Raw genomic sequence first — 27,084 nt, forward strand, 5'->3', positions numbered from 1 at the left:
CCCTTGGACTTAGAGTCTGGGGAAGAGGCATGGTACGCCGTCTGAAACCGACGGTTCCTAAGTGTAGGTACCTTATCGTGGCGGAAATGCGTTTCCTGTATGAACGCTATCTGACATTTTGAACTATTGAGGGAATTCAACACAACTGAGCGTTTGGTCGGGGAATTAAGACCTTTCGCATTAATAGATGTAATTTTTAATGACATGTAGGCGCTGAAGTATTCTTTCAATTATCTTAAGCTTCCACTGCAGGGGGGGATGGGGGGGGGACAGATACAAGGGAGTGACAGAAAGGGGGAGGGCGCTCCCATTTATTCTTGACGGCCTAGACGTTATACTTTACCTCATTGAACCCTAAAAAATTATATAGTCAGGGATTAAATCTGTCTAGTTCATTGGTCTAATTATACCCATGATGTTAATGGGCTAAGACCTAATATACTTTTGTATATTTTTATATTTGTTTGTAACAATTCATTACAATATAAGCTAATTTTGCCAAAAAACCCAGCTTTCCTTCTCTTCTTATTTATATTTACATATTCAAACCATGGGGTGGTATTAATTATGCTTGACCAGGGTTTCATAGCTTTACAACAGTAACCTTTTTGGAAAAATAATGTCTAACCATTTTTTTTTTTAATAAAATGAAATTTAGGTTTCTTTAGGTACTTCGAATCTTATGGTCTAATATTACAGGACTTCAGAATAAACTGACGCTCATGAACATCAAAGAATGTGAGACTAGGCATGGGACACCATTTATTCACAAGCTACGGGTTATGAATCATGTCCCAGCAGGCAAGGCTAAATCCAAATATAGATGAGCCTGTAAGAGACAGTTTTGGTAATGCCCCAGGTTGATAGATATGCCCCATGTGATGTCACTGCATGAGTGTGCAGCCCAAGCATGGAAAGAGAACACATGGGTATCAATCCTTCCATGAACTGGAAAGCGTTGATGCAAGGCTGTCACCTTAGAAAGGGAGTGGAGCAGAAGCAGGCTGCCTAGTTCAAGGTGTAATTGTGGCATGCAGAGTCCTCCTGCCATTAAGGAACCAACACAATGTCCACTGTTCAACATTCTGTAAGCTTGCTAAGTCCCAACACATTGAAAAATACTCACAAACAAGGAGTCATCAGCGGTATGCAATATTCAGTAAGCTGCGTCCAGCTTTCATTCTGTCCTTTTTAAGAAAGTATTCTCTGATCATTGCTTTTGTAAAAATGCCTGTATCTATATAGAAATCACTTCATTTTAAATTCTAGTGTCATATTTAGGAAAGCTCTCAAGGTATACTGCTACCAGCATTATTTATTTGCCAAGCCTATCTCTGTTCAGACTGTCAGACATTGAGAATCAGTAAGGGAGTTCTAATCATTGTGGAAGGAGCTAAAAGTACTAGACACAATTTTTCTGCAGCCTTTGAGATTTTGGTCTGCATAAATCCTCTTCAGATTTACAAAACCCCCTCAGGATTCATGTGATAACACTTTCCCCTCACTTGTACTTTGCCAGCCACAGTGCTGTATCCCAGGAGTCACATAGAACATCATTCTGAAAATGATACACTAACCTGGGCACTTGAGATTGGTTTTAGTATGAACAGCAATACAAGTAAAAAAACCTGAAAAAGACGCTAAAGCTATCTATTTGTCTGTACCACTGAGTAAGTTAAACTTTCATAAAACTGCCATCTAAACATATATAAATTAGGCGAGGGCACCCAAATTATTTGTTATAGGTAGAGCAAAGTAGGCTATGTCATGACTTATCTTCTTATAGACTTACACATCTCTGTCCAGAGACTAGTTATGTTCCTAATGATATACCATGATTTTATTTTAATACTAGGCCTGCATTTTAGGAGATGACATCAGTGCCTGTGACTACAACACAGGTGTAAAAAAGAGTCTACGGATAACCGGTTGCACCCTTGTTGTAACACAGAGAAGGTAACAGCCATTTCATTCTTGCTTGACAGAAGACTTAACCACACTCCCGACAATTCCCATTAAACTGAATAGGAACGCTTGGGCACCATTCTTTGCACGCCTTTGCAAGTAGCTGCAGTTGAAGTGGATTGCAGTGCAGTTCCTGAAAGTGAAAAGTCATTTTTGGCTGTACAGTTGGTTTTCCTTCTAAGAACCGCAACCACACAAAAAAGTTGTTGATACACATAAAACCACATTGTAGTTGAATAGGTGTGACTGGGAGTAACTACTTGTTTGACCGCATGCCTGAGGCAGCAAGGTTAAATAACTCAGTTAAATAACAGTTATTGGTCCCAGTATTCACTGTGATTGGATAACCACTAAACATGGGTAATGCAAGTTTTTGCTTGGTCAGTGTAAATATCCTCATTACATTAGTGCTCAGTTTTGGGGCTCATACTTACTACGTGCATGTTGGTGCTGATTATGCTTTTTGAGATCTCCGAGATAGCCAGAAACACAGGTTAATATTGTCGATATGTGTATTTTTTTATAATTATTGAACATCACAATGCTTTTTTCTATCACATATTGATATATTTTGATTGAAGACTTTTAGATACAAATATTTTTTTTTGTTTTCTATTGAATCTTGATTCCAATAAGTGTAAGATTTATTTTGATTTCAAGAAGTGTTTACCAGTAGGATGGAATATCAAGTTAGATAAAATATCACAAAAGTTCAAACTAACAGACTGATTGGAGGGATTTTATACCAGTGGGAATTCCCTAGGTGGAGTACGCTGAGAGTAGGTTTGTAGACTAACAATGAGCAAGGCTTTGTACATATGCTTAAACATTGTAAAATATCTCAGATATATTACCAGCAGATCTTTATCTTCATCAAGTGGAATATTACTGCATTACTGTATGCACTGTCTGCACAACTTTAAAAAACACTGCACTATGCTGTGACATATGTCATGCTACAATAAAATAATCCACTTGATGTAGAAAAAGTGTGCTGGTAGCATTTTCTATTTAATCTATTCTCACCACCAGGGACAAAGAAAAAAGAAAAGAAAGGTAAATCAGAGAGAAGCGAAAACTACATTGGTGGTTATTGGGGACTTTGTGGTCAGTGGAAGAGTGCCACGGAGGTCAATATGGTGATCCCTGACAACTGTGGTTAGTGAGAAGAAAATGCCCCTTTGTATTGTTGGTTTTGGGTCAGGGGGGAAGTGCCCACTTTTTTGGTGGATAATGTACTGCTGCCTTACCTTTGTGGTCAATGAGTTCAACAATGGAACTAAGCAGTTACTGCTAGAGTGATTGAACCCCCTATGTTGGCCTGCTTGCCAGTGTATGTGTCAACCTGTACCTTTGATTTACATATTACAGTTGTCACACAGGGCTTTCTAAGGGTGCCCCATAGACATTACAATATCAGAAGGATTCAGCAAATTTCCAATTAATTAATTCTATCCTTCTATATTCATATGATTAATGTGCCAATGTTCAGATATAGTGATGCCAATTCTACAATAAAAATTTTATGCATCACAGGATGAGGATAAGGAGATAAATGTATATACTGGATACAAATATTGCTTTTTTTTTTTCAATGAAACACAAACAATACATGTCGTAAAAAGGAAAGACATTTTCTGGTACTGAATACTGTAATGTTAATTTATGGTAAGTGTTCTTGGCTGAACATCTAATCAGAGCGAATCAATCATTAGCCTGGTTTAAACTTGGCAGGATACAGGAATAATGCATTTGTCTGCTCTGGCGGTTACAATCAATAAGACAGCACAGGTAAGGACAATGATTTATTGAGCATTTTATAATATCTGTACAAAGATGAGACATGCTAACCTGTTTCACTGACAAATTTGCTAGAAGCGAACTCATACAGAGTGTCCCCCTTTTCAAAAACAAATCATTGGTTACAAATTGTGTTTTTCTTGTATGAACAAATGAACCTAAAGTGTGATCTCAGTCAGGACTTTGGTTACAGCACTGATGGGGACAGTGAAGGGGTTGTTTTGTGACCCAAATTCTACCATGATAGATTGTTTTCACTGTGATACCTGTCCCTCTGGGCGTTACAAAACTAGTAGTACTAAAATGAAATAAATTGTCAGCAAAGCCATAAAGCAGAATTGTGATCAGTATAGACTAATATTTTCATATTCCTAAAAATCAGCAAATCACAATTGAAACAACTGTCCTTTGAAGTTGCAACTATTCTGGAACATTTTATTTTCAGGTTGCAATGGAAGGCACGCTCAGTAATTCAGCTCTACCCTGCCAGTCATAGCAGTAAAAGAAATGATTGTGAATGACATTTTAGCTTTTAATAAAATATTTCCTTGGTTCAGTTCAGCTTACAGTGGTCCATCAATAGGTGTGTCAGGGAGTGGTCCAGTACTGCTCATTACTATAACCTGCCAAATGTGCAAAAGTTGGTTCTTTAAGAATTAGCATAGCAGTGTGGGCAGCCGAATGTCTGGCAAGGACCTAACCACTGGGAGCTGCATGGAACTGTTATCCCCAGTCCTGGTCTGAACATGAGGGTGAGGCTGGTGTATATCAATGCAGTCCCAAAAGTTGAGTGAATGGCAAGTGTGAACCCTGGGCCAGCCCAGCAGCTATTCTAGCGCCAAATGAACTGACATTGAACATTTTAGGCAACAGTGGGTGATACTGAACCAACCAGAAGGGACAGGCCCTTCTGCAATAAGTATTCTTACCTGTCTGATATCTGTCCCATCTGTTAAAAGTCAGTGAGCATGCACATGTGCAGCTCAGCGTTGGTTGCCAGGATTTCTAGCACATCCCGCCTTCCCCTGAATTTGATGCGACTGAATGGTGCACAGAAGTTACATCCTCCTGGCCAATCACGATGGCCGAAGATCAATGTGAAAGAGAGAAAGGAAGATGATTACAATGCCCACGATTGGATAGAGACAGGTGGGTATCCACTGGGTTTAGGTATCCACTGGGTTTAGTTCCACTTTAAAGAGGGTTATTGCTCTGACAATATACAAAGTTTTAGTGTTTTAATCCCTGTCCTCTGAAAACTAATAATAACATACGCCTTTATTAAGCAGCTGAATCAGACATTCACTAAACATTCTCTGGTGGAGATTCTTCCTAGTCCGTGTATTTTTAATGGCATTGAATGTCAGATTCACTGCTTTATAAATAGACACCAAAGAGTTATATTCATAAACATATACTCTTCCAGACTTAGGCATATACTTTTGTATATATATACTCTTCCACACTCTCTGCCTGACTTTTTAAAGTTCTCCAAGGCTGGAGAAGATACACTTTCATCAGTGAAGCTGGGTGACCCAACAAACCTGAAATGGATCTGCTCCAGGATTGAAAACATTTTCTAACAAATAGCAAATTAAATCTATTCTAGGTTTTCTGGATCATCCAGGCTCACTGATGAAAGTGTATCCTCTCCAGTCTTTGAGCGCTTTATTAATATTATTATTTTATTTTTTAAATCAGGCCCATGAGTTGCTTGTATGTTGCTGTATTCCCAGAGTAAGAACTATAGGAACATTAGAATGGGGGAGGCTGATATTCTAATTATATGTTTAGCCCACTGGGTTGGTTACAACCTCATGAGCAAAGGAGTAGTAGGCACCTATCCCCCTTGGTTATTTTCTCTATTGGGAATAAATATGCAGACCAAAAAGTAGTTAGAATGGAGGAAGTAGGGACACAAAGTCAATAATCTCTATTAAACATAGCATAGCACCAGCACTTGAAAGAATATACATGGTATGACCAAACTCCAAATAATAGACAACCTCTGTACAAACCCCTGCCAGTTCCTTAAAGCTAAAATCTAAGTGAATATAACATATCTCTGTTAATATAAATACATGTTTGCATTTATTTTTTTGAACACAAGCAATGTAAGTACCTGAATGTGACCTGGTATCAGGCAATTGTAGTCTCTGTACAGCGGATTTCAGAGCAGAAGAGGAAGAAGCAGCACAAGGAACAGTTGGTTCATGTCCTGACCTGGAGAATGTTGATAGAAAGAGACAACAGATTGACAGAAAGAAAAGCTCATCATAGTACTAATTCATTGTCCATAGGCTGGGGTGGTCTATGACTTTCTGGGCTTAGAGGAAGTAGTATAATATGGCAATGTTGACCAACATTCAAGCTGAAAGACTTATGGAATTCAGAATAAAAAGTAAGGTGTGGGGGTTTCGGGAGCAATTGGGAAACTTTAGACTGAAGGTGAATTTTGCTTTCTTATTTTATCTCTAATGGACCAATGATTTTAATATTATTTTGACTGGAAATCTGCTTTATCTATGAAGTTGATTAAATGAAGTTTGGGAGTCTGAAAGGTGTCACATTATCAGTGGGTACTGACATAGCGCCTTACATTTTTTAGAAGCAGATTGGCAGGAACTGAGATAAATATTCTTTATTAATAAAAAGGGGATTTGGAATGTTGGCTTCAAATTTTAAACTCATATTCAGCACTGGCAACATTTCAGCTATTTTCCTTTTAGTTCTATTTAAGTTTAGACTTTCATACTGTAACATTCTGCCCATTTAGTAATTACTGTAAGCTGAAGTGTCTTTAATACAACAAGCTGAATATCTGTGATGTACCCCTGCAAATGCAATCTGTTTTTCGTTGTTCTTTTTTTTTTCTTACAGTTTGTTTTGATTGCTTTTAATGTTCTCTCTGTGTTTTTTCTTTATTCTCCTTGTTCTGATGACTCTTTTTTTTGACTGTAGATTCCTAATATTTATATCTTATGCCTGTATCCATTTGTACGAAATATTGGAAACTGAAATAACACACACAAAACAATAAAAAAAACTTTGCACTGTCTGAGTACACAAAAATAGAGCTCTGAGAGATTATCCCGCAGATTACAAAATTATGCTATATTTGGCTCCTAATCCTACAGTGTTTTTACCTTAGACCTCACCCACATTATCAGAAATTGGCTGATCTGTGTCTGGGAGGAAAAAGTAAAGGATTACGTTGTCTTTCTCATTTTTTATTATTATACAATGTTGACACAAAGTAGTTGTGACAAGTAACACAATTAAAAAATAGCACAAAAGTACAAACTATGTTACTACAAGAATGAGAACACGTTTGTTTTCGAATTTATAAGAATATACAAACTGTTGTGCATTATTTTTATTTATAGTAAATAATTCAAGGAACTTGGTATAGGACATTATACCTTCCCTACTTTAAAACTGAAAACCACATTTGTCAAATGATTTGTCAAATGGTCAGATATTAGGTGAATTTGAAGCTAATTCAGCATCCAACTGATTTGAAGAATTATTATTTTGTATTTATTTTTTGATCAGATTGGATGTGTTGGTAAATAATAATTAAAAGTGCATCTTGTATTGAACTTGTATTGTATGAACAGACTATCAAATACATCTAACTGAAATTCTAATTACTTTCGATATGCAGAAAACATAAACAGCAATATCTTGTGCAACATATTCATATATAGTATACAATAAACCAACATTTACAGCTTCTCTGTTGGTTAGAACATAAATACTTTTATTGCAGCAGGAAATATTGTGCAAAAATTTTATTGTTCTTACACTGCTTTTCAAAAGCAAATGCAGAACTTCCTAGTCATGTGGAAATAAAGTGAGCCTTTCAGTAACTTTACAAACTGCACAACAAAATCCCTTGTATGTTATGATATACAGCATTAGTGTACATTAAAAAGACTATATATTTATTACCAAAATGCCAGTCCTTCACCTCAATGAAGAGAGGGTAAAGCTGAGACTTTTCTCAGACTGAGATTATCTCTATAATCCATCGGTCACCTTTTTACCTAGTGCAACATTGTATGAGTTTGTTCAGATTAGCAGTCAGGTTGTGGTTATTGTTTTCTTCCCTAAAGCTGTGTACACACTTTCAATTATAGTCGTTGGAAAGGATCTTTCACGATCCTTTCCAACCATTATGCACTGCACAATGCATGAACGAGTGTTGTATATACAGCACCGTTCTGCTCTATGCAGAGGGGAGGGGGAGAACGATGGAGCGGCACCCCGCTGCGTTCTCTCCACCTGCCGCTGCATCACGATCGTTTGTCGTTCGTCCGTGGATCCACCAGGACAGTCGTTCAGACGATGAACACCGCGCGCTGTACACACTTCAGATTCTCTTCTGATATGGGCCCTGCGCCGATTATCGGGTAAGAACCATTGGAAGTGTGTACGTAGCTTTACTGAGCTGTTACCTTGGGGGAGATATTACATGTAGTGTCTACCTGTAGCCGCACAATAGAGAATTAACAGAGGTAGCAGTAGGGAGATCAGTACCACTCTCTACTGCTCGCTGTCAAATCTGCAAACTGTTGTATATTTTAGTATATTTGAACAAGGACTAGATCTTCATTCAGCTAGTCCCCACAGATAAAGGTGATATACATTAACAAATGACACCATCCTGACAGAAACATGAATGACTGAGCTGGGATGACCGTTGTACTTTCCTACAGAGAGCATAGCATAGTGACATTCACCTGTCCTCTCCCCTCCCCTATATATAACACAGAACAGCGCTGTGTGTACAGAATTCATTCGTTCATTATTGTGTCACTGAAATTATTATGAAAGATCATTTCCAGTTAAAAAAATCTGCCTTTAGTCTGATATCTGACAGATGAATGAACAAGCACTGTACAGTATCTGTTCTCTTCTATAGAGGGGGGAGGCGAGTGAGCACCACCCCACTGTGCTCTCCTCCCTTGACTTATGTATAGCAGTCGTTCCCAATCAGTAGTCCATAGATTCGTCCTGATGGCAACAGTTGTACAGTACATGTCAGATTCTCTCCCGAGACAAACTGTTGCATATCATCAGAAATGTGGAAAGCCTTCAGGCCTTTTATACTGATGATGTTCTTATACTAGAAAGTATCTGTGGGAAATCTGTGGGTGAGCTGTAAAGCTGCTGTGCTCTCTGTTTGCACAGGCCTTTATCAGTTAGCATTGTTATCAGTGGTCTACAGTTGGACTCTCCTCCCAGGATGGAGAAGAGGAATTTTGCATTCTTGTCCTGGGGCAGCAACACTTATCCCATACAGCATAGTGAGGTTAGGTTCATATTTAGCGCATATACAGTCTTGTGCTTTGTACATTGTGATTCCATGTGTTGTCTGTATATTTAAATGGGTTGTGTAACATACAGCAGCATAGTAAATATATATGTACCATTTTCTAGCATTATTATTATTATTAATAATAATAATAATAAACAGGATTTATATAGTGCCAACATATTACGCAGCCCTATTAAATAGGGGTTGCAAGTGACAGACTAATACAGACAGTGATACAGGAGGAGAGGACCCTGCCCTGAAGAGCTTACAATCTAGTAGGTGGAGGAATTTATACACAATAGGAGGGGAGATATTTAGTGCTGGGAAGTAGTGATGGTTTCAAAAGACAGAAGAAGATGGGTAGGCAAGTTTGAAAAAATGGGTTTTGAGTGCTCTTTTAATGAGCAGAAAGTAGGAGCAAGCTGAATAGGACGAGGAAGACCATTCCAGAGAGTTGGGGCAGCTGCAGAAAAGTCTTGTATGAGGAAGACATTAGGAGGTCGTTGGAGGAGTGGAGAGCGCAGCTGGGGGAGTATTTTTTACCAGGTCAGAAATGTAAGCGGAACAATAACTGTGTAGGGATTTGAAGGCAAAGCACAGGAGCTTGAATTTGATTCCCAAGTGAAAAGGAAGCCAATGAAGAGAACTACAAAGAGATGCAGCGGAAGAGGAGCGGTGGGAAGGATGGATAAGTCTGGCTGATAAGAGCATGTACAAGGAGTTTGGTGGTCTCAGGGGACAGGTAGGGGTGGATTTTGGAGATGTTGCGTAGGTGAAAGTGACAGGACCTGGAAATGTTCTGAATATGAGGGGTAAATGAGAGGGCAGAGTCAAAGGTGACACCAAGACAACGTGCCTGAGGGGAGGGCCGAATAACAGTGTTGTTAACAGTTAGATATATGTCAGGTCCACAGTAACAGGGCTGAGGGAGGCCAGTGATGATTTACAGGTGGAAGGGGTGGGTATGCTTGGAGTGGCTCGGTCGGCAGAGACATCATGTCTGATTTTGTCTATTTTATCTCTAAAGAATTGTACCACATGGCATGTAGTATGGTGCAGCACTTCTGAAATGCAAAACAGTGAATAGGCTGCCTATTGCATGTCAATGAACCAAAAGCAGTGCATGGCACTATCTTTTATTTACAGTCACAATGCATGGTAGTGTGCATGTCCATTGGAAAGGTGCTTTGGATTGCCTTTCAGAAAAGTTTGCACAGCAGTGCACCAACAAGTGTTGACAAAATGTTGTTTCTAATAGAAAACAATCAGAACCTTTGCTTCATTTTCAGTCCACGCCTTGTAGCAAAGACAGTTGGAAATTGAAAGCAATGACAGTTGGTTATTGACTGCTTTAGGCAACAAGACATATTGTTGTAAACTTTACTTTCAGCCTCTATGTAACATGAAAGCTTTTGTCTCGGTTGCTATAGACTGTTGTATAGAATTTGCATTAGATTTGCTTTGTGTTTTTAGACTCCAACGCTGTCCACTAGGCGTGTCACATGCCTGGAATTCTAAAAAGCAATGCTTCTTCATACATAGGATCTGTAGGTTTACACCATTTTACTCAATAAACAGTCACCAAAAAAAAGTTTGAGGAACTTTGTGTTCTTAAAGTTTAATCCACGGGATTAAAATGATATTGTTATATATTATTATTTCCATAACATTCAACACACAGACCCAGACATACAGTTTAACAGCTAGCGATATCATAGCGACTCATATATTGTGCATCAGGTATCTTACAGATATGTAACCCAAACTTTACAATATTTAATTGAACCACTAAATAAATTAACTAAAAAATTGTCTCACTTTATATTAAATGGTCTGATGGTGCCAGTGAAAGAGAGATTCCTGTGTGCCAAAATGCACCAATCTGACCTTATCACCCTTGTCATTTTTAGAAGGCTCACTGCTATTCTGCAATGAACGAGGTACAGGTACCTGTTTTGGTAGACCAGCGATGATCTGTTCATTCTCTGCAACTTTCCACACTACTGCCTTCTTGTCAACTGGATTAGGCAATTTTTTTTAATTCCCCCACTTTTAAAATAAACTGGTGACAATTTTGTGTCACTTTGCAGTGCTTATTAGACTTTTTGCACTGATTAATAGTGGTCAGATTCAGCATCATCCCCCAATGCCCTCCAGTCCAGCTTTAGGCCCCATGTGTATTGAAATTTTGCATATCAGAGGCAGATATGTTCCCTATCATATAACAAACAGTATTTGTTTTTTGAGAGAGCCAAGTCTGACACCATCTGACCATCATATTAGATTCTTGAACATCCAGAAGATTCCTCTACTTGTTGTAAAAATCGTAGTATCATAGTATCTAATAGTATCGTAGTATCCAAAAGTAATCACATCTAAGGTTTCTGATATAAACACATTCAGAGTATCTTGGAGCACACTAACAAAAGCTATCTTCCCCACTATCATCACTGACACTCGTTAATTAGGTCTTATACAAATGAGCAATATTGGGCATCATTTGACAAATGTGGTTTTCAGTTTTAAAGTAGGGAAGGGATAATGTCCTATACCAAGTTCCTTGCATTATTTACTATAAATAAAAATAATGCACAACAGTTTGTATATTCTTATAAATTCGAAAACAAACGTGTTCTCATTCTTGTAGTAACATAGTTTGTACTTTTGTGCTATTTTTTAATTGTGTTACTTGTCACAACTACTTTGTGTCAACATTGTATAATAATAAAAAATGAGAAAGACAACGTAATCCTTTACTTTTTCCTCCCAGACACAGATCAGCCAATTTCTGATAAGCCATAAACATGCTCCCTTTACCTCTTCCCATGATAAATCTGGTACACATTTTCTGGGGTATTGCACAATGAGCTCTATCTTGGCATTCCATCTTGGGAACATGGTTGGAGGACCTAAAACAAGCAGCAGAAGAAGATGAAGAAATTCCGTGTACTAATATCCAACCCCAAATTTCTACCCCATTGATGCAGGTAAAGTGGCTTTGGTCCAAATTTCAGGCTTTCTTTGCACTTTGTGCCTCTATCTGAAGTTGTTTTGGTCCAGAAGATGAAGAGGAAGTAGAGAGGGCTATGCCAGGTAATCAGAAGACAAAGTCACCAGTCACTATGTTGCCTTGCAGATTGGGCCCTTCGGGGCTCTGAAACTTTGGCTTTTCAACATGTTGTGAGAGTGTCCTTATATTTGCAAGAAACCGGTTCTTTGGAGACTTTGTCTTCCTTTTTCATGAGTTCAACATGGCATCATCAGCGGCTGTCATTTCAAGCACCCTTCCTGTATTACAAGGTTTGTTTGCTGTAAAAAGTGCACTACTATCATGGACATTGCTAGGGCTATGCTGGGGACATTCCATCTCTTGCTAACCGCAGCCATTATCAATGAATGAGAGGAGTAGTCATATTTTTACTGTCTGACTCACCTTCCAGTAAAGCTAAATCCTGACAAGCCATATGAGTTCCTTCATGTATCCCTGCTTAAAATAATGACTCTTGCATAGGTAGTATCAACAAAATGATCATTACTGAGGGGCCACTCTCTTGGATCTGTGCTATGTGGTTTAACAAACAGAACCCATAGACAGTATTTGACCATAGTAGTCAGCTCAATGTCAGCTTTAGCTTGGATAACTTCATCTAGGTTTGAAGGTCAAAGAGTCTACTTTGTGTCCAAGATGGAAATAATGGAGGAAGGAACTTGCGGAACATGTACCAGAGGTGCTTATCTGTCCTCCTGCATGTGTCTATCAGAATAGGTGTTTAGTACAGCTGATAGGGTGGTGACAGATATTCACCTGTCCACAGGCCAATGATCAAAATAAACCAGGCTTCCATACTCCCCTGGCAGATTATGCAGAATAAGTACAGCACACTGCTATTTATTTAACTTGAATTAAGCACATGATTTTTAAATTAGGAGCTTTGTCCTCAACATGGTGATGCTGTTGCTATCACTGCCTCCATATTCCTTTTACTACAGGATATCTGAATGCTGCAATAATTCGTTTTACTCAATTAATGGTGCTGGTCTGCCTAGAAATTCTAATGTTTCTGGTATAGTCTTCTCTTTCTTTAAACCTACTACCATCTACTTCTGCTTTCCCCCACCCTCTAAAAAAAAGGTAAGTGGCATCTGAGACCGTTTTTTTTTTTTTTTTTTAGAAAGACTCCTCCTAAGCCTTTCACCTTTGAAGGATTTGGATTGTTTCCATGTTACCCTAAAATAGCCCCTCCCCACTGTGCTACTGGTTATCCTGTGCCATTTTATATATTTGGCTGTTGTAATGTCTCCCCTGAGACCATAACAAACCACCAGGATATTTTTCCTATCCAATTCATTATTTTAAAATTCAGCCCGAAGTAGAAAATTGGCGCATTTGGCCAAACATTTCTAGAGCTGCAGGGAAACATGTTTGAGCAATACTCATTCTAACCATTACTTGTACTTTTCAAAAATAATGTTAGGAAAGGTTTTAAATAATGATGTACTTTATGTGTGCAAAGTACATGTTATGCTTCTCACAAGATAAAGGAGGCACAATTAACATGAAATTGGGCAGCAAATGCACTTGTATCTAAACATAAATGTCTTTTTCAAGCCTTGCCCAGTGTGTTCTCATTTTCTTAATGCATGTACTTCAACCACCGGAAAAATTCTGCAGCATCATAATAACTATTCTGTTTCTGTTTTGTTATCTATTTGGGGTTTGTATTTCTTGACAAGGGCAAAATATATAAATTTTTTTTGTTTTTATATGCTTATTTAAATAGTTGTTGTGTATATTTACATGTTTGTTGTCATACGTTATTTAAATGTGTTTGTTCTCCATTTCAAGGAAGTATATTTACAGAGAAATTGGGCAAGCTGTAAATGCTGAATCATTCTGATCCAGCAACAGCAATTCTGGGCCCTTATTTATAAATCTGTGAATCTCAAGAGTCCCCGAAAAATCCCCTGGCAGAGAATTAATTACTCTCACTGAAAAACATGAACCTGGAAGATTCTCCACCAGGGAATGTCTGATTCATTGCTTTATAAATAGACCCTATGGGTCATTAACCCATAAGTATGTGCATCAAGACTACCTATTGACTTTCAAACTTGCTTCAAACAAACCCAATGTGCGGTTTGTTTGCAGCAATGAGCCCCAAGGTTTTCTATTACACGGAGGACGATTTAATGAAGGAGTGGAGAATGTACTGTACAGCTAGGCTTTGCTTATTTTACAAAGAGTTAATCATGTAAGAACAATCTCCTGTATAATTTATCAGCACGATAATTTATCACCATCTGTGATGATGGCCGCAGTGTGACATTGCTCAGAATTTACAGAACCTGTTTGATGAGGGTAAAATGACAATGCGGCTCCCCTGGCCCTCAGTAAATAACCCTCCTGTGCATTATGTGTTCACCCTTTGATCTCCAGAGACTCTTTATAATGAATGTGTCAGGGCTGGGTTTCCTGGCGTGTCCCCTGCAGCCTTTATCCACACAATGTGTCACCATGACACCATATAACCTCCATGGCAGAGTGCTGGACATTTCCTATGAAGGGTGATGGCAGATAAACATTGTGTGTCATACTGTAATACAATAAGCTAACACGGTCACTGATTGGCTTTATTTACACTTTATTATGGTATGTGTGACGTCCACAGAATGAACCTACGAGCAGCTATGTTGTGCAGCACTTTCATGTGACAATGTTATCATAGGAGGCCTTTGACAGACATTAAGCCCAGGCTGAAGCGTACATGCCCGCCATTACTGACAATATTCTATGGAAGCATTTCCCTGACAGTATGACTCTAGCTGTAGGCACACCATACTGGAAGCGCTGTCACAGTATAGTACGGGGTGTTGTCAGGTCACAGCCGGCCGCGCCTGTCTATCTCCGGAGACCGTTATACAAAACTTGGCACTTGTTCCCGCGCCGCACCTCACATGAAATAGAAGGACTTCCCGTAAACCCCGGCCGCCTGAGTGGAGCGAAGCCCCGCCCCTTCCATAAAACAGCCCGCCATACGTCCCCCCTCCCCTGTCTGCAATACCACGCCCCTTTCCCCTGCAGCCCTGGCACGAGGATTGTGGTCAGCGGCCCATTCATCTTCGGCCTCGCCTTTGTCACGCAGTCTCTCTGGGGCCACGCCTCTCTTCGCGGGCCCGCCCACACTCTTTACTTACTGTCGCCGAGGCCGGTCGCTATCAGTTCTTCCACTTCCCACCCGAAAACCGGCACAATGGTCCAACACATCGAGAGTTTGGTAAGGAAAGGGTAGAGGCTGAGATAGCCGTATAGAAAAGCTTAGCCTGGGGGTGGGGGGAGGCTTGGGAACCCCATACCACACAGTGCCCGCGTGTGTGAGTCCCCTTCATGGCTCGCACGTCACGTGACGTGTAAAGAGCTGAGAGCAATGCCTGCAGTCTTGTGGCCGTGTGTTGTAGTGCTGGGTGAGGGGTGTCATTAGGACAAGTCTATGGCAGTGAGAGTTTGACAGCGGTTTTATATCCATCAGACCCATGGCATGAGTATGGAGTGCAGGAGGCTTAGAATAAATGCTGACACTTTGCTGTTCCCTATTTCCCTTTTTTTTGGAAAGATCAGAGGAGGCTGCTTGACTCTTGATGTTGGATGGCGGTGACGTGGAGCCCACAATGACTTAGCATTTCTTAAGGTCCAGAGAGCACAGTAATGGTTCCTTGTTAACCCCTTCCCCCCTGAGAGCTGTGTTTTGTTGTTGTCAGGCTGATCAATGCCCAGGAGGGAAACTAAATGTAGGAAATATCAGATCTTCATCTTTTAAAGTGAACCTGTCTTAAAATAAATCTGGGAAATGCTGGGTGCCTGGCACCTGGATTTAATACTTGGAGTCCATGATATGGAACAAAAGTGTGGACGAAGAGTTCCAGCATTACAGATCTGAAAAACAATCTGAAGTAATTATTATTTTGTAGGTTATCATAACAGGAAGGAAGTGACAATGACAGCAGCCAACCAGTTCAAAAATATTCTATTTTTGTGCAATACACCCGGAACAAATTTATTTAACCTTTCCAGCAGGGTAGAATTCTCCCCCCCCTGTATTTATTGGTTCTTTCCAATAGCCCCTATGTCATTAATATGTCTTGTACTTGGGAAAGGATCAGTGGGAAGAACCACTGCACAAGACAGGGGGTGGCAGAATGTGTCTGTCTTGGAAGTGCCCAATGCTGTAGAATGTATTGCATGACCACAGTAATGTATGGGCTCACTGCCAGAAGAGCTAAGTATTCTCCATCTTTTATTGCAGGCAGTTTTGACATTTATATTGGTGAATCTGGGTTGCCTTAAAGTAGTTAAAAATCTCCCTGCTGCATATGTGAGAGTAGTCTGCCCTGACCCTCCTGGGATATCATCATCACATCCTGAGGATATCATCCTGAGAGGATACCCATACAGAATGTAGGCCATACAGAATATACGCCATACAGAATGTAAGCCATAAAGAATATATGCCATCCTCATCTAGGGTGAGAGATACAGAAATGGTTGTCTCCATAGGGAGAAATATATAGGTAATATCTGAGGTAGGTGAGGCCCTGCAGATGTCTTATTTTATTTATTGATGGTCATTGACCGCTAGGTCCTCTTTGGTCCCTGCAAGGGACAAGTACGAAGAGGAAGTGCTTTAGGAAAAAGCCCATTGGGATCCAGGGGTCCAAAGAAGAGAAAGACATTACTGTGGAATAACAAGTATTATAATTAGGACCAACTTTGAATTGACAGACATTTCAATAATAACACTGGAATTATATGACAATCACCATTGTTTTCTATGTGGCTGGCTTATATCTATGCTGTGTAGCTTTGTGTGTTTCTTATGGGAAGAGGAGGAGATGCTTTGCTTCACATCATTTCTGAGCATCCATCAACTAATTTACATTGATGGAGAGCTAAACAGGCCCCTAACAATATAAAATGCTTTGACCCTCATTATTTAGTCATTGTTAGGTTCACTTTGGAAAGATAAATATTTTTTTTTGTAATTGCTATGGGTTACTGCAATGTTGTGGCTGTATTGAGTAAGGCCGGCCATACTAGGTGCACTCCAGTACACAACCAAACTGTGCACTATGGGGGCCTATCTAAACCATCGAGTCAGTTTCATATTGGATAAGTGTGGTTCTTTTACCAAGTAGCAGTTCAATCAATAATAATGTAATATCTTTCAGAAATGGGGTCCCAGCAGACTGATCAGCATCGGGGATTTGTCTTTAGGGACAATAAATGTTCTAGGACCAACCTTCAGCATTTTATTAGACTTATATACTCCAGTTTATTGGTGAGGGTGAGCGATGCACTTGTAATGCTCTGAAGCGTATATGAAATAATTATTATCGTCCATGTTGAAATCCCTGTGTAGATTTATGCAAATTCTGAATTTGCTGAATCATTGTCATAAGGTCTGAAATCCTGCAAGGCCGATCATAAAGGGCCTTTATTTGTTATCTCCAGTAAGTAGAAGAAACTCTTACAATAAGTGACAGCAGCCATTCAGCATGTCCCAGTGGATGATGATGATGGCTTTGCATCATTATATAGATAGTAATGTGCCTCTGTATAAGCAGAACTATCCAATGATTATCTGTGAATAAGATTATACAATGTTACCGGACTGGCCGCTTGTTAGAATCCAATTTCAAGTCAACCTTGCTATACTGTAAGAGGTTTCAGATTTGTTCCTCCCTTAAAGCATTCAGACTAAATGGCACAGTTACTAATGTGCAAATGTTTAACTTTTCTTCAAAAGTTACCAGTACAGGTATTCCCCAGGTTACATATGAAATAGGGACTGTAGGTTTGTTTTTAAGTTGAATTTGTATGTAAGTTGGAACAGGTACATTATTTTATTATGGGCAGTGAGATGTCCATGTATAAAATCCTCACAGTAAGTTAATCACAAAAAAATAAAAACTTTAATGGAGCCTAGGCATTTAATAAAGAGGAACTAAACTGAAAAGTGCACTTTAAGATCACCCACAACCTTAGCTGTGTTTAGCAAAAGAAGCAACAAATACATTTTTAGAAAGCATAAAAACACATTTACATGGAAGTTGTGAGGGTGGCTGTACACGTATGTTTATGTGCTCCCTTATAACACAATGCCCATACATTTCACCAATAAATGGAAAGGGTCCAGGGCATTCATGGCATAAATATTTGCTTTACTCTCAGCTGACGGTCATTTCCCATGCAAACACATGAGGGTGGGGCCTTCCAGCTGAGTGATTGCAGACGGCTAAAAGTCATATTTTTGTATCTGTGATTCACTTTAATACAAATGTACTTTTCCTTTAATGTAGGCCTTCCATTTTACACACTTACACGCTGACCAAATGGTCCTGCAAAAGTGACTGGTTACGTAGATGCTTGGGCATCTTCCATTATAACAATATTGCTGCTCTAGCATTATTTAATTTTTTCCCATAGAGAACCAGCATAAACTGCCGTGTATATTGCAGTTAGAGCACTGAGTTATATATTTGCATTCATTACTGCTTACATTCAGTGGTACACAGTATATGAATTTTATGGTTGCATTAGATTACAAGAAAAGTGCATGGAATTCGGTACAAAGTGACTTAGCTCATGTGATTTCCCTACTTTCTGTACTTTTTTTATATTTTCTTTATTAGATAAAAATATCTGAACTCTAAGAAGATTAAAACATCACTAATGAGTTCAGTTATATAACTACTGGATATACTTTATTTGTGAGTGAAAGTACTCATATACTGCAGATATGGGTTGATATTGGCATATTGTGGTCCCCTGTATAGCTGCACTTCCTGGTAAAGGGATTTGTTTCTGTAATCATATATGTGCTTCTGGGGAAGTATGGGGAAGAAGGGGGGTAGGTGAGGAGTAATGACATCATTAGTGTGCTCCTTTATTATCCAATTATCAGGCATCAGTGTATGAACCTTTATTCTTGACCTAGTTCTGGTATGATGGAGCTGTAAAGTCTGGCTGTTCTGACTGATAGGGGTGCCTATCCAGATGGATTGCACAGACATAAAAGTTTTTTTTTAATACAGGATGCTTTGGAAAAAATACATTCCTATCATCCAGCAGATAACTTCCTTCTTGGCCCTGGGTGGCTACGCTCCCTGCTATAGAGTATTGTTGCCACCCAAGCTAAAAACATACCTGCCTTTTAGTGTGGGGGTTAGTATTAGTAATTATTTGTAGCCCTGTACTCCTATACCCAACATACCCTAAAGGACAGTGCATTTCTGGCAGGATCAATAGGACTGAATAATGCAACCACCACATATAAGAACTGTTTTGAGGTACCATAATATTTAAAGTTGAATTTCAGATCTAAAAACAAACACTAATGCAAAAGTGTACTTGGTAATATTTAATTAAAAATTTTTCTAGATACAGACCTGTAAGTACATGAGTTTGCCCTCCTATTGGCCTTTTTAAGCCTTGTACAGCAAAGTTCAGGCTGGGAGGGGGATAAACAACACAAGGAGTCAACCAGTACAAGCAAGGGGCACACTGAGATACACTCATTAGTGTGCTGCTTCTCTATTCACTGTCCATTTAAATACAGCAGAGAATAATCAGGTCTACAACAAATCTGTGGTTTGTTGGAGAGCCATGTCCATTTCAGTACCGGGTGGTCGTGAAATATTCATTTATTACCTTTTTTTTACAGTGCTGATATATTACACAGCACTGTACAAAGTCCATAGTCATGTCACTAGCTGTCCCACAAAGGGGCTCACAATCTAATGTCCCTACCATATTCCTATGTCTTTATCACAGTCTATGCACAAATTGGAGGAAGCCAATGCACCTGTTTGTTTTTGGGATGTGGGAGGAAACTGGGGTGCCCACAGGGAACCCACACAAACACAGTGGGGACAAATAATGTCTTGGCTGAGATTCAAACCTGGGACTCAGCGCTACAACTATAAATTATTTGGCAGGTAACACAGACTTTATGTATTTACCTTGTCACTACAAGGAATTTCCTATTGGTAAGATAGTTTCCTTGCTATACAACCACTCCTTTACTATTTTTAACCCATCATTGCGGGGGGGGGGGGGGGTGCACGCTGACACCTCTGGGTACAGGGGAACATTTGGCCCCCTAACTTTCCACAGATGACAGCTGGGGAGTGTGTACATAAAGTTTTTATGTTTCTATTAAGTAAAGTAGACCTGGCTAGTAAGGGCAAAGTACAGAGTTACTTATAGTGTTATTGGTAGCACTTGGTTACTTAATAATTTTTTTTCACGTTTGGTTTATGTTAAGAATATAGGTGGGTAAATTTTATTAACTTAATAGTTTTAGAAGGGCCTTTCATCTGGGAGTTGTGAGTCATCTTCCCTCTCTATTTCACATGACTAAAGCTTCCTAGTAATAATGGATAATTCATGAAAGTTATTCTTGTGTACACAGACTGACTAGATCCTAATGCTGGTTTAGAGTGGAAATCAACTCAATTCTAGTTCTAAGGGAATGTCCTGTCAGTGGGGGAATAACCAGCTAACATTATCAGGATGTTGAATTTGACAAAATGTACCTTACCTCTGATATATTCTGATTTATAGGATTGTGCTTGGTTATATCTAGAAATGTATACAGGAGTGTGTATTGTGGGTTTGTTTATAACACTTTATTGTGTGTGTGTGTGTGTGTGTGTGTGTGTGTGTGTGTGTGTGTGTGTCCCTACATTATTAAACCATAAGGCTTAGATAATTACCTTATAAATTCTGTGTAAATGTGTCCTAGGCTTTACTTTGCTTGTATATTAATTTGCATGGTTAACAGAAGACTGTTGCTAGTTGATATGTGCACAATCAGGTAAATGATCAATATTGTTCATTGTATGTGGGTAATACTGTGCACTTACCTTCTCATTGCTTGATCAATGTTGGCAGCCAGTTGTGCGGGAGCCTCTTCCCACTTATTGGTGGTCGGAGGCGGAGAGCTGCATTGCTGGAAGGGGGATTTCTCATCAGTGCTCAGTTAATACATAGATGAGGAATGCACTGTCTGATAGATTTGGATTACTTCAATGTTTATCCACAATCTCTGTTTTTTTTTCTCTATTTAGGCTGAGTTCAATCAGGCTCTGGCTGATGCTGGCTCCAAACTTGTCATTGTAGACTTTACTGCTACATGGTGTGGACCATGCAAAATGATTGCACCTGTCTTTGAGGTAAGTTTATTATTATTATTGTTAATACATTTACTTTTTGTCTAATTGCTAATCCTTAATGGTTAAGAGCCCATGAACACATTATTGGGCACATCACTGAACAAGATGCACACAGTTAGGGATATTAGTGACGTATGATATCTAGCAACAAAAAAAGAAAAAAAAGAAGTTTTTTTGGGCTATTTATGATGTTAGCAAACACCTTGTGATAGGACTTTTATAGACATATTTTTAAAGCGAAGAGAATGACATTCAACAAAAATCTACTCCAGGTAAATCGTTAGCTGTATTTTGATATATATCATGTTTACTACTTGATCTGTTACCCTGTCCCACATTAGGGGGCAGCTTCATAGAAGGCTTTTTCACTCCAACAAAAGTTGTTTAGTCCGGATCAGTAAAAGCTTCTATATAAATTTGCTTTATTTTTAACATACATGTAGAGAAATCTGGCTTTGTTATTGCTCTGGTTCAATAGGGATTTGAGTCATTTGAAACAATTCACAAAGCTCACACAGCAGAATAACCAAGTGATGGTTATATATACTTGAGACTTGAACATTTGAATTTACATTAATTAAAACGAAGCTCTATGTAAAAGATTTGTAATCTGAGCCTATGGAGGTCAACTCATCTCCTTCCCTCACAAGAGTTCTTGGGGGCCCTTCTGTAATGCAAAATTCTAAGATCTTTAGACTGTCTGCGTCAGTGTTTCAGTGAAAAGGTTCCACCTTGTCCTACTACCAGTTTTAAGGTGTGGAATGTCAGGTTTCAAAGAATGCCTTTATGATCTTGTACTTTATTGCATTTTTCTGTGTGGGTCTATTGCTAGTTGTGTATCATCACCATTACTTTGTCTATATAGTTTTTAGAGTGGATTCATATAGCTTCATGCTGTATGATTTAAATTAACATTACAACTTCATATTTAGTAAAACATTGCAATGTCCATTATCGATATAATGTTACTTCAAGTGCAGCAAACATTTGCTAGGGACACCTCTGTACAGTGAATGTAGAGGAGAAAAACTTGTTCTACCTGTCTATGCACTTTGCATACACTCTTAAATGGTATGCTAAAACAAAAAGGTTCTTTTTAACCTTTTGAAGGTGTGGTAATTGTTTAAAACTTTTGTCCAGTGTTCACTACTATCTGGGTATCTGTTAGTAACTGTCTCCCCAAATAGAAGTAAATCCCAATAGGTTGAAGTCTGGGGTGACTCCAGAACTTTGCAATGTCATCCTTGTAGGTGTGCTTAATAAATTGGCTAGTTCTAATGATTTCTTGTAAATTTTGTTAACTTTTAGAAGACCCCTAGCTCAGTCTGCTATATTTTGTAGTGTGTAGCCTTAAAACACAAATCCACCTCTGTAAATCTGCCTGTATGGTCACCAAGACAGGAAGTTAGGTGAAAAAAAATTCAGTGCTGTAAAGCCTTTTTCCTGTACCTTTCTATGTGTTTTGTATGCTGTGCCAATGTCTTTCCTGCTCCTTGTCAGTTTCTCATCTCTGTAGTGTATGTACAACTATAGAGAATAAATTCCATTCCAAACATAAAAACAGAGCTCTGCCATTTTTATGGTGTCTTATCCTGTGCATATCAGACGCCATTACAGTATGTATAACCTGCAGTATGTCTGTGCATTGTATGACATTGGGGTAGGGTGAGGGGTGCTTATAGAAAAAAGGTACAAAGCTGCATTTGCACTTTAAACTAGTAAACTAGCATTACTAGTAAAACAGGATCAACTGAAAAATGCTGTTTGTCTTGATGAAAAGGTTACCGTTTTGTTTCATTTACCACAATACATAGATAATAAAGAGTCAAATGCTTCATATTCATTTTTTTCTCTCAAATGTCTTTTAGACCTTCAGTAAAAATCACCCAGACGTTGTGTTCCTTAAGGTGGACGTGGACGATGCACAGGTAAAACCATTTTCTTTAATAACACTTTATTTGCTATTTTGAGCAAGCATGATTTGTTCTGAGCAATATAGTATATTCTGCATGGTTTTCTTCAGGCACCCTCTGATTTTCTCTCACATACCAAAAACATACGGGTAATTGGCTGTCTCCCAAATTTACCTTGGCTTTGTAAAAGATATAAGGCTGTCTCTAGCAAAAAGACCTTCTGGAGACATAGTGTTATATAGTTTCACGTCCCTAGGTTACAGACATACAAATATTTACATATTTCATGCATGAGAGATACTGAGGCTACTATCTCAACCTGTTTTTAAATAAATAAATAAATTTATATTATTATTTTTTTTGCCTGCAACGGTGATTGTCTCACCATTGTGCTGTCCAATCGCTCACTTAGATTGAGTATGCAGGAAGACCATCTTCTATCATCCTTACTGCCTGCACATTATACCCTCATAGACTTATATAGGGCTCATCTACCTTACCTAATAAGTGCACCAATATTCTATTTTTTAGAACACCAAGTTGATATTTTTACTGGTGGTTTATTAATGATATTAATGCTATGGATTTTTTCTTATCACATGGACGCATGTTTTTTTACAATGGTCCCCAAGCGGTAATAGTGTTTTAATACAGCGGTAGCCAATTTATCCTGACCCGGCTGGGGAGCGCACTGGCCAGAGCCACGGATCATGTCTACCATATGTATTGCAGGCTCAGGGTAGGGGTTGTGGCTCTGGACACAACCCGCCCACTCTCCCATCGCCGGCTCAGAGTTGGGATGGGAAAGTTTTTGCAGGTAAAATTTTATGTATCCCTAAACTTGATAATATGACCATAAGCCATCTTTTTTGCTTCTCTTTTAATCGATGCATCAACTGGTATAGAGCTTATGTTTTTAAAATGCCATTTTTTATTTTGTAGGATGTCGCTCAACACTGTGATATCAAATGCATGCCAACATTTCAGTTCTATAAAAATGGAAAGAAGGTATGTAACTAAACTCTGTTGAAAGAAATCAAACTATTGAATTTGTTGGTATTTACACAGGGCATGTCAGAATTGCTGTTGGTGTTAAAAGAGGTTTGAGACCACCTGAACCATTTCATCAGTGGGGAAAAAAAATCAAAAAATGTTTACAGTGTTCAACCCAGAAATTTATTAAGCGTGGTGGGAAGAAATTGTAGGCAGGTGGCAGCCCCTGTATTGTGACCCACCCAAAAACAGCCGGGTGGTTACTGAAAAGTGCCGGGTGGTGCCCCCAGCTAAAAGGGGCTGAGGATAACACTGGTTTACAGCAGCTAGTCGGAAATCACTGCTAAGCTAATGATTTATGGGTTATGTCACATAACCATAGTGCCTTTAATTGCTTTATTTAAAGCCTTAATGTAGAGAGTATGGAATGAGAAAATAGAGGAGGCAATGTGTGTTTATATATACTATATACAGTTGTGACCAGGTACATTCCATGGAAGATATTGACTTTAATCACATATTTGGATAAAGGTTTAATGCTTGTTTTTTCCAACTGTGTCTAAGTATACACATCACATAAAATCGCGACGAGTCTTCATTCTCATATTCTAGATCAATTTTTTTACCCCTAAAGTACCCCCTTAAATGATTTTTGAGTTTTGGGGTGTAAATTGGTGTCAAGTAGAAAGAATACTACCTTCACAGTGCCAATACCACCTTGCCACAGTGGTGCCTAGAGAACTACCTTTATAGACTATTAAAGACATCATTATAGTCATGCAGCTGGCTCTGGAAAATGTTTATTATGACTGATGTAGACTAAGATAACCGCCTTAGGTGAAGAATTAGTTTTATGCTGTTTGAAACCAGACTGAGAACCTGGGCTGCTTTAAGAGGTCCAGACCCTCACAACTTTATTTTACTTCCTTTGTTGAGGTGAAAGGCAGAAACTACTTTAGGCAAGAGTGCAGCCCAGGACCTTGCAACTGGCGCAAAATTTGAAAAGGTTTGCAGAAGAAGGCAAATTTTACTCATCTGTAGGAACTGTTTGGAGAGAGATCTAATTTTTGTCCACATTAAAGTAAAAAATTTACACAGTGTGTAATTACTTTTTCATGTGTACGATCTTCTGTGTGTTATAAAAAACTCAGGTGTTTTCTTTGTTGTTCCCCTTTTAGGTGGTTTGAAAAAAAAAATGTCATTTTATGTTTAAAAGGCCTATGTATAAAGGGGCAAACAGACTGTTCACCGGAAACATGCCACTATTTGTGTATAAATTATGCATTTTACCAGTGAACATCCTGTTTGTCTTAATCATAAATGTAGCAATTAGCAGGGAAAAAAAACAACCATAAAATTGCCAGTTGTTGTTGAATGATGGTGATATCCTAAATAAAAAAGTGATAAACGGCTTTACAGACACTTTATAGTTTGCCATAAGGAACACCATAAGCCCTCATGGAATTTTGTGCTGTTTGTTTCAAACATTCTGATTGCCACTTTTGCTGTCATTGCTTCCCCCCTCCCTTTTTTAAAAAAGTGACAGCAAGTTACTTTATTTAAATATATGGAGAGGTAATCACAGAACTGCAATCGGTCACATATAACCACTTAAAAATTTGGATTGCTCCAAAAATTTGAAAAGTGACAATCCAAAAATAAATGTTTGGGACATTTACTATAAGGAAAATGTGAATGTTATATGCGATTTAGTCCCTTTTTGTGCAGAAATGTGTGCTATTTAAACAGGATTGTCACCCAGCTTACTTTTCTCATTACAGATACATGAATTTAGCGGTGCTAATAAGGAGAGTTTGGAGCAGAAGCTGCTGGAGCTGAAGTAAAATATGAAGAACGTATTGTAATCCCAACTACCTTGCATTATAACCATGTTTTAATATCTGCTGCCACTTAACTAAATGAAGGAAATTCCTACCTTTTCTGCTGAAGTCTTATGGATTCCTAATATTTTCCAATCTACAGTGGTACCTTGGTATAAATCCTTAATCCGTTCCAGATCCTTGAATATCAAATTTTTCCTATAGGAAATAAAAAGAAAATGATAAATCCGTTCCCATAAACAAAATCCTATTCTTTTTGGCATATTATACATTGATGGGGCTGTGTAAAATAATTTAAACACTGCTTAATACTAAAATACATAAATACAAAAGATACAATTACATGAAATAAATGAAAATTTAACCTCACTTTACCTTGCTGAGAAGAGTCGAGTGCCTACTAGGATGGTGCTGAGAAGGGAGGAGATGTTATGTAATTCACAGAGAGTTATAGTGCGGGTTATTCACTGAATGGTAGTAACTGGCGTACTGATACTTGTGGGCAGTCGTGGCTTTGTCTCGAGAGAGAGGTAAATAAGGGTAGCGCGCAGTGTTATGACTCATCTTGACCCATACAAGTTCTAGCACAAAGGTTGTATACCAAGCAAAGGTTGTATACCAAGTAACATTTTTTATGTCCAAACAGGACTTATACCAAGTTGGATTTATTCCAAAGCGGACTTATACCGAGTCACCACTGTATCTATATCGTACTGTTCATCAGAACTGGACCAGAGTGGAGGATTTGAATAAAATGAAAGCTAGATTCCACTATTGCATTTCGTTTCACTGTGATTTATGGTTAATTATTTCATCCCCAAACGGTACTGTAAAAGGAAAGAGTAGGCAATAGACATGCAAAACATTTTAATAGTGACATACATCAGGGGAATAAACCACTAACCATGGTTCCTCCAGAGGTTGCTAGGTAGGGGTTTCTTGAGCAATGGGCGGTTTGTGACTCCAATTATTTTTTGGCTGTCTGTTAGGATGGAATTCTACCACACTAATCATCTGT

At 38.7% G+C, this 27,084-nt stretch overlaps 1 protein-coding gene across 1 annotated transcript; it reads left to right on the forward strand.

Annotated features, from left to right (window-relative positions):
- Positions 1 to 15,205: 15,205 nt before the first annotated feature.
- Positions 15,206 to 26,837, forward strand: LOC140326115 (thioredoxin-like). The gene is made up of 5 exons (XM_072404440.1): positions 15,206 to 15,363; positions 21,215 to 21,319; positions 23,188 to 23,247; positions 24,175 to 24,240; positions 26,007 to 26,837. The coding sequence occupies exons 1-5, from the start codon at positions 15,340 to 15,342 to the stop codon at positions 26,067 to 26,069; spliced, it is 318 nt and encodes a 105-aa protein (XP_072260541.1). The 5' UTR covers positions 15,206 to 15,339; the 3' UTR covers positions 26,070 to 26,837.
- The last annotated feature ends 247 nt before the right edge of the window (positions 26,838 to 27,084 follow it).

Source organism: Pyxicephalus adspersus, chromosome 3, assembly GCF_032062135.1.
Source record: "Pyxicephalus adspersus chromosome 3, UCB_Pads_2.0, whole genome shotgun sequence".
Classification (NCBI taxonomy): Eukaryota; Metazoa; Chordata; class Amphibia; order Anura; family Pyxicephalidae; genus Pyxicephalus; species Pyxicephalus adspersus.